Source organism: Mesitornis unicolor, unplaced genomic scaffold, assembly GCF_000695765.1.
Source record: "Mesitornis unicolor isolate BGI_N332 unplaced genomic scaffold, ASM69576v1 scaffold5048, whole genome shotgun sequence".
Taxonomy (NCBI): domain Eukaryota; kingdom Metazoa; phylum Chordata; class Aves; order Mesitornithiformes; family Mesitornithidae; genus Mesitornis; species Mesitornis unicolor.
In genome coordinates, this window is record NW_010203756.1 from 37,615 (window position 1) to 46,445 (window position 8,831).

At 39.7% G+C, this 8,831-nt stretch overlaps 1 protein-coding gene across 1 annotated transcript in view; it reads left to right on the forward strand.

Moving 5' to 3' along the window:
* NAT10 (N-acetyltransferase 10 (GCN5-related)) overlaps window positions 1–8,831 on the forward strand; it is a 24,025-nt gene that overhangs the window by 191 nt on the left and 15,003 nt on the right. Inside the window, exons 2-11 of the mRNA XM_010190828.1 lie at window positions 1,271–1,362; window positions 2,044–2,215; window positions 2,513–2,635; window positions 3,420–3,481; window positions 4,166–4,280; window positions 5,637–5,744; window positions 6,576–6,709; window positions 7,092–7,185; window positions 7,581–7,679; window positions 8,215–8,351. Of these exons, the coding sequence (XP_010189130.1) occupies window positions 1,271–1,362; window positions 2,044–2,215; window positions 2,513–2,635; window positions 3,420–3,481; window positions 4,166–4,280; window positions 5,637–5,744; window positions 6,576–6,709; window positions 7,092–7,185; window positions 7,581–7,679; window positions 8,215–8,351 (1,136 nt within the window). The remainder of the gene's footprint in view (window positions 1–1,270; window positions 1,363–2,043; window positions 2,216–2,512; window positions 2,636–3,419; window positions 3,482–4,165; window positions 4,281–5,636; window positions 5,745–6,575; window positions 6,710–7,091; window positions 7,186–7,580; window positions 7,680–8,214; window positions 8,352–8,831) is intronic.

Consider the following 8,831-nt stretch of genomic DNA (forward strand, 5'->3'; position numbering starts at 1 on the left):
AAAGCGAGTGTTCATAAACCGCCCAGAGTAAAGGCAGGGCCGTGGCGTGCTTCAGCGTGTGAGGTCCCGCTGCTGGGCAGGAGCGCGAAGAGGGTTAGAAATGATGGAAGAGACCTTGTCCTTAAACATAGAATCATAGAATGGTCGGGGTTGGAAGGGACCTTAAAGCTCATCCAGTGCAACCCCCCTGCCGTGGACAGGGACACCTCCCACCAGACCAGGCTGCCCAAAGCCCTGTCCAACCTCGCCTTGAACACTCCAGGGAGGGGGCATGCACACCTCAGACATCTGTTTAGAAGCTCGTGAACAGTGAATAAAACTGAGTACAGGCACATTGGATTTTTTTTTTTAACTGGGGCAAAAGTTAATCTCCTGGCTAGCTGGAGCTTTTTACCTCCCTCAGTTCTACTGTAAGATGTTATGGTTTTGCACTCGAGCAGTGTTTTATGTACTGAGTCATCTTGCAGACGGTACCATGCCAGAACTTGGACTGGACCTACCTGGTAACATTGTATGGAAAAAATTAATCTCCAAACATGTTTATCTTCAGAGATTCTAGACTTGCATTTTTTGAGTGGAAAGAGGATGAATAGCACGGCAAAACCGTAACATTTTAGGATAAGTCAACTCAGTTAGTTCCAGTTCCTGGGAAAATGAAATAAAGTAGTCATAAAAAAACCTTGGAAGATAATGTATTGATCAAGTAGCAGTACAAGAAAATTGTCATTAATTTGCTACTGAAGTGGGTTTTGATGGACATATCTGTGATGGTTGTGTTCAGTGTTTTCACTGATGAGTTGGATTCCAAAGCAGCAATTGTGCTTCCTGAAGGTGCAGACTCCAGAGCAGTGAGCTGGGTTGCCAAACCTGCTAGAGGATTAAAATTCAGAATAAAATCTTACTAAATTGTAGAAGTCTGAAATATATTGTGCAAAATTTATACTAGGAGACAAATACTAGGAACTGTATTTAGCCTGGAATAATTGTCTTCAGTGTGTGCAGTTGTTAGCAGTTCTGCCAAAGAAGATTGTTAAGGAAATGAGAGGTATAATTCAGTGTCTACAATGTTACGCAGCCATGGAGAAGACATAGATGCTCAGGTCTGTATAAAAAGGAATATAACCTTCACAACGTGTCAAGGGATCCTTCTGTTTTGCACAGAGTTGCTTGGTAGAAAACAGAATTGTAAAATCAAGTATAGAAAAATACCTTGCTCTTCAGTGTTAGCTTGCGAGTACAGTTGTTCATTAACGTTTTTGTGTTTTGGCAGGTGGTTATACTTCATCACATGTTGTCTAAAGCAACTGTCAAGGCCAGACCCTCTGTCCTATGGTGTTACAAAAAGGAGCTGGGCTTTAGCAGGTAAGATACCTCTTCTGGCTGTTGCTGCAGTCGCTGCTCTGTGTGAAGCAAAAGTTCCGTTGCTGATCTGGTGAGCACAGGCTGCGTGATACAGTTGTAAGGCGAAACAAGATTAGTTCTTGGAGGAACTGCAGGAAGTTTGGTCTTCCAGAACCAAAACTTGGCTTCTGTAGTACAGTTGACATCAGCACTGTGTACTTCAGGTTTCTTTTTGTAGCTCTAATGCTCACTCTGTTGCCCTGGACCAGTGTCTCCTTCACCTTTTTAAGGTGACCTCAGAAGGCCAAAACAGAAATTCTTCAGCTTTTTAGCCTCAGTAGTATTTAGGACTGAATGCAGATTAAGCATTTAGAATTCCTTCATTTTGAAAAAGCATTTAAAATTTTAATTCTTAGGTTTCTGTGTGTACTTACAGTCTGCACACAAAGTCAGGAAGAAAGTGTTACCTAGAACTGCAGGATTCCAGCCAGGAGGTTTCTTGCAACAACAGCTGGTTCTGTGTGATATCCACCACTTGGGCTTGACAGCCCATGGGAACATACTGTGAAAGCAGCAAGTGTCATCCAAGTTTTTTTTCCTTGGAGGCTGCACTCTGACTTCCAATTAGACTTGATCATAGATGTGAATGCACTTCCCTTGAGCCTTTTTCCAAGCAAACTTCTGTATTATTTTGTTCTCCAGCCACCGGAAGAAGAGGATGAGACAACTACAGAAGAAGATTAAAAGTGGAACTTTAAACATAAAAGACGATGATCCTTTTGAGTTATTTATAGCAGCCACAAACATTCGCTACTGCTATTACAATGAAACTCATAAGATTCTTGGTAACACTTTTGGCATGTGTGTACTTCAGGTAAGGAGTTAAACTTTTGACTTAAAAAGGCTATTGCACTGATATCAATTACTGTCAGTTTAAATGCTGCAGAAATAGTATTTGTTGCTTCTGTTGTTTTGATTGCGATGGCTTATGTATCTTTTACAAGTGTTGTGAAGGTGAGATAGTTGTGTGGGTAGAATTTTAATGGGATGTTGGTTGATGCAAATGTTGCATGAATTAAGCTTTGAGAAATCATGTTTTTCAGATTTGCTGTTCCTTTTAGTAGGTGCTATTTGAACTCTAGGCAACTTTGAGGTTTTATTTATTTCCTAGGATTTTGAAGCCTTGACTCCAAACCTGCTAGCTCGAACTGTGGAAACCGTAGAAGGGGGTGGAATTGTGGTGATTCTCTTGAGAACCATGAACTCACTGAAGCAGCTCTATACAATGACCATGGTATGTTCAACATAACATTTCTCTCTTATATGATGTCTCACTTATATAAACAAGAACATTGTGGTGATGCTAAGTTTTGCTTTTGTTATGGGCTGTGGTCTTCCTTCCATCATCTGTCCTGCTTCTTCGTTGATCTATGATTGAATGTCTTATGGCAGTTCTGTCAACCTCTGTGTCTTGAAATGCTGCTACGTTACAAGGAAGAAACATCTCTCATTCACAAATGTAACTGTGTTCTTTCATTTCACAGTAGTTTTGGAAATTGTTTATGCTATCTGCCCATGTGACAGAAAGTTAAGTAAAGAGTAGGCCTTTTCAGTGTTTTGTGACCTGCTGCTAGGTGAGGTCAGCTTTGAAACTACTGTATATTTCTAGATATGACCTATTCACCCAGAGTGTACTTACCCCCAGAGCAGGAACTGTTTCCATTAGGAATAACGCCAGTAGGTGAATTAAAGTGATAGACTACTTTTTCTTAGCATCCCTGAGGTGTTTGAAATGTTCTGTACCTGGCAGAATTGACCTTTAAGTCAGGCAAGAGTAAGACCGACCATTGTGAAAAGTATTGGTGGGAAAAGTACATTTTTAACAAGTATTTGGGAATTGTGGATGTTTCACACCATAAAGAAGGTTAAAATCCTGTCTGGGATGTGATGTTAATAGAAAGGGAGACTGTAATCCACAAGAGTGGAAAAGAAGTTGGATTGTCCTATGATTAATAATCTTGTGATTGTCCCTGTTACTGCTATTCCTTCTCCAGACTGACTTTTTCTTTCTCTTTCAGGATGTACACTCTCGATATAGAACAGAGGCACACCAGGATGTGGTAGGACGGTTTAATGAGAGGTAAATCATTAAAGAGTGTAAAGGATCTAGGTCATATGCTCAAGGAGAGCATCTGGAATAATGTCATGTATTCACATTAGGAAAGCATCCTATAGATTTGTTTTGGAATAGGGCTTCGTGGCTGCTTCAGTGAAGTTTTCATGTAGTGTTCTGGAAATGAATACGCTTCACTGTTAGAGGAATTGTATACAGAGTTTTGGCATATATCACAAGGGTTATACGCAAATAGGCCCAAATTTGTAAACTGAGTCCCTGTCTTGAAACGCTCTGCAGAAACATATGTACTAGATGCAGGGTTCAGATACTTATTGCACTACTGTAAAACACAAAACTGCTTAGTGTGGAGTATTTTAGAAGTGTCTTGTAAAGGTGTTTTCTCTGTTTTTGTAGAGTAAGCAGCTCTTACTGAGTGAGCGATCCCTAGCTATAGAAAAATTGCAGAATTTATTCTTTAGCGTGCAGGTGGTTACACGATGTCAGAAACTGGAAAGATGAATAAGCCAGCACTGGCTGCAGTCTTTCAGGGTCAGAATTTGTCACAGTTGCTGTGGATTCACGTCTTACACTTTTATGCAGCTACCTCCTGCTTAAATGCTGGAAGTTTAGAAAAGAGTTTAAATTAACTAACAAAATGCAATTGCATTGCTAATATTTTTACCGAGTTGCTTTTGCTTCACTGCACAGGTTCATTCTGTCTCTGGCTTCATGCAAGAATTGCATTGTGATTGATGATCAGCTGAATATCTTGCCCATCTCCAGTCATGTTGCAAGCATCACACCCGTTCCACCACAGTCGCAGGTCAGTAAGCAATGGCAGCTGCTTTTCCTTGGGAGAAATTGGTCTGAGTTGACCACGCTATGTTAAAAATTTAAAAAAAGGGAAGCTTTCCTTTCACCCTGATTTATGTCAAATAGTGGTCTTGTAGAGAGGAAGCAGAAAGTTCTGCAAAAATTATACCTGGTATGGGTGAAGCATAGGAAGCTGTCTTTTTTTTTTTCCCTCCTTGGGTTTTTTTCTGTCACAGCTTTTTATGTGCTTGCCTGTATGTATTGATTTTGCTGTATTGCTGTTTAACCTGGTGAGGTGGAGCTTAATTGCTGTGGTTGTGGATTCAGAAGTGCACAGAGATTTCAAGCTGAGGGACAGTTGGGATGAGGCAGATACAAAGACCTTTAGAGGGTTGGAGGGTGGGAAAATGCTTTGGAAATAAGCATATTACAAGCTCGGGAGGCACCTGATAACTAGAAGCTGTGGTAGTTGTTTCACTTTCTGAGTTACACATGTCACGTCTTGGGAAACATTCACTGAATATCAGCCAGACATACAGCTTGCACTGTTAGAAATTTATCCTTTTATCACTTTCAGTTGTAGACTAAAGTAAAATGGAACCAGTTTTAAAGAGAAGTTTTGAAGCTTTTGAACTATTTTGTTTGGCCTAAGAGATACCAACATAGGTTCTGTCAGGGGTGGTAAAAACATTTAAAAAGAGCACTGATTTTAAAAAACAAACCCAGACAATCCTCCATTCTTAGCATTATAACAATATTGGAAGCAGCACAAATGCTTATCTGTTGGATGGAGAGACTGATACCTTTGGAATTTTAAGTGACAACTGGGAAAATCAGAATTCATTCCTATTTAAAATTGATTGTTTTCACGTCCAGGTTTATTATTTGGCTTTGAAAATCTTTATATTGGTTTAGAAAATGATCTATTGCTGCTGCAGTAGTTTTCCCCCCTGTGTGGCAATATGTGCATTTCATATGACAGATATAACAAAGATCATAAAATTTTGATATAGCCTGAAGACTGAAAAATCATTTAAATCATCCATAAAATTTGTCCATGGTCTCTTGTTCCTAGCAATGCCATTCTCTAGTTACTGTGTACTGAAAAAGCCTTTCCTTTTTTCCTCCAAGCTGAGGGAATCCAGGACACCCACCTCTTGTATAACCATTCTCCTGAAGATGCATCAAAACTGAAGTGTTAAATATCTGTCTCTCCATTTAAGTTTTTTCTGTTTCTAGGGAGTATGTTCAACTTTCCTTTCAGATACTTTTAGCTGCCTGATAAAAGATTTTAGAAGACATCACAAAGGTATAATTGTGTCAAAGTGTCCTTTACTAATCCTGTTACGGCAAATTCTGCTTACAGGAAGATAGCCTCCGGCCACAGGATTTGGAGCTGAAAGAACTGAAGGAGAGCTTGCAGGATACACAGCCTGTAGGAGTTCTGGTGGATGGCTGTAAAACCCTGGATCAGGTTGGTGTGTTTAAATTTGAGATACTCTATGGTTGACAAGTCACCTTAGGTACTGGTGTTTGTGTTTCATCTTGCATGTAATCACATCTGAATGTGAACATCAATGGGTTTGGTCTTGGAGAATTTCCTTTAAAGTTTGATTAAACTGGGTAGCTCAACGACAGGATCAGTGATCAGCTGAGAATAAGTGGAAGGACTAGATGGCAACAGGAAGTCCACATTTAAAAAGATGATGAGCTCTCAGGGTTTGAAATAAGCAAGAAACTTAATGTGATGTTTCTGTTCAGTTTAGTTCTGAATCAAAGTTGAAAATCCATATTATGGATTTAATACGCCCCTATTCCTGCCTCTCTTAGACCTTTTCTTACTGCAATTTCAGAATCACTGACTAGTGCAAATGAAGGTCCTATTGCAGTTGTCTTTCCTGTTTCCAAGTATCCACTGAGAAGCTGCAGTTCAGAATGGTGCACTGCTTGAGCCGTTTTATAGTAGACCTCACTGCCCAGATATGTTTATCTTCCTCCTCTGTGGGAGGCCACTTCCCATCTTGCTGGATATGCTCTGGTCAGTGGCATGGAGGTGGCAATCGAGAATTGCTGTACGGATTTGATCTGTGTTTTGACATGAATAATTTCAAGAACTCAGTGGGTCAAGATTACCACTTCTTGCACGTTATTTGCCTGGGTTTCAATGTTCAGCTCTCCCATCTTGTCTTTTTCTTCCTTCTTTCTGTTTTAGGAAGGAAGACATGTACTAGTGGTAAATTTAAATAATGCTAAAAGCAATTTAAAGACAGCTGATTTTTGATTTCTGTTCTTTTCTGATAATCAGGCAAAAGCAGTCCTAAAATTTATTGAAGCCATTTCTGAAAAGACTCTACGGAGCACTGTGGCATTAACAGCAGCCAGGGGACGTGGTAAATCCGCTGCTTTGGGACTGGCTATTGCTGGAGCAGTAGCTTTTGGGTGAGTGATCCCCTCCATCCTCCAGGCTTTATTTGCATCCTTGAGTTTTAAAAAAATAACAGCACAAAGATGGCAGGATCTGAATATATTTGTAAATATAATTTCCAGTCCTTCATCCTTCCTTTTTATTCTTCATATATCTTTTGATTGCTGCATGCACTGATATTCAAGCTTTTTTATTTTATAGTAATAAGAAAACCATGGTCTTTAAAAATCAAAATAAGCATGCATAAATAAGTGAGATTAACTGTCTAAAGGAATCTGCTGTATTTTGGTTATTAGGTAAAATCAACCCCTCATATAAAGAAAACATTCTACTTAGTATCTGTATGTTAAAGTTGTTAGAAAGATAGTTAAACTCTTGTTTTATTTTTCTGTGCAGTTACTCCAATATCTTTGTCACATCTCCAAGCCCTGATAACCTTCACACTCTCTTTGAGTTCATATTTAAAGGCTTTGATGCACTGCAGTATCAGGTAAGGACAGCAAGACTATTCTACAATACTTTCACAGCGTTTCTGTTTAGAAGGGGTTTTTTATCTCATCTGTGATTTTTGTTTACCTATATTAGCTACCAGCTTTTGCCTCTACCGACTCTTTTTAACAATGTTCTGCAAACGTGAACCCTAGTACAGTTCTGTGTTTTTAAGCTGGGAAAACCAGGTTCTTTGTGAAAGAAATTTCTTTGTGTTTAAACATAAGTAAATAATTTCTCAGTTCTCACACCTCCGAAGCTTTTGTTATAAGAGTTTTTTTTACTAGAATCCGAAATAACAGTATACTCTTAGCAAACTTATTTTTATGATAATGGTAGATTATCTTTTTCTTGGATCTTGGCTCATTCATACTGTTTAACAATGTTTTCTTTCAGGAACATCTGGACTATGAGATTGTTCAGTCTTTAAATCCTGAGTTTAACAAGGCTGTTGTCAGAGTGAATGTGTTCAAGGAGCACAGACAGACCATTCAGGTAACGCCTCTTATGCGCTCTTGCCTTCCTACTTTTTGTTCATAACTGTTGGCTTTACTAATGCTGCAGTCATTTTGATTTTGAGCGTGTTCATTGTGTGCGATGTTTAACTGTCCTGATTAATTTTGCTTTAAGGCAGACCTTTTTTTCTGGTGACTCACTTTCACAAAATACCTTCTTTCTGTAAGAAGCTTGTAGATTACAGAGCTCCTTTGATAATTGCTGGTGTTTTTCTTCTTGAAACAAGTGGAAAGAAAGAAGTGAAAGAAACAGTGAAGGAAGTGCATATGTTTCTAATTATTAGATATCCTTTATTTTCACGATCTCTACATATAAATTTATGTGGAAATGTGCAAAACAAGATCTGTGACCCAGTCCTTGTTAGGGTAACATGAACCCTCTTCCAGCTGTTTTCATGTCTCAGTTTCTGGCTTGATGGTCCTGGGGACAAAAACTTTTCAGGGCTCCTGCTTTGCCAACTCAATGCCCAAACAAGCTGTTGTTGATATTGACAGTGTCCTCTCGTTTCTTGCAGTACATACACCCTGCTGATTCTGTGAAACTGGGTCAAGCTGAACTTGTTGTGATTGATGAAGCTGCTGCCATTCCTCTACCCCTGGTGAAAAACCTGTTAGGCCCTTACCTTGTTTTCATGGCTTCTACAATCAATGGGTAAGCCTTGAGCAGCAACTGTCTACCTGGGAAAGCAGCTGTGCAAGTATCAGTGGACTATTTCTTAGCTACAGTACTTTTTTATTACAAATTATTACATCAGGTCATGCTAATTCTTGATCTGTCATGGAACTGCTCCTTAAAATAACCAAGAGTTAGTGCTTGAACTTGCTGCTTGCCTTTGGTTCCACTGTGGATTCATTAAGTGTTCAACTTGCACCTCTTCTGTTCTGCTGCAAGGAGCAAATCTATAAGCAGGATTCTGCAGTCTGTTAGGAGAAAGGGAGAATGACATCTTCCTTCCAATATGGTGAGACTAAGAAAGTGATAGGGTAGGCTGCCCTGTCCTGCGTGTGCAAGAACGTCAGAAGGCAGCAATTCTCACAGATGGCTGGGGCCCTCACAGGCCTGAGAATGGCACATAGCTCTGAGGGCAGTCTGTTTCTGTGCTGGGGGTTCCCCACAGCTCAGAATTCCTGC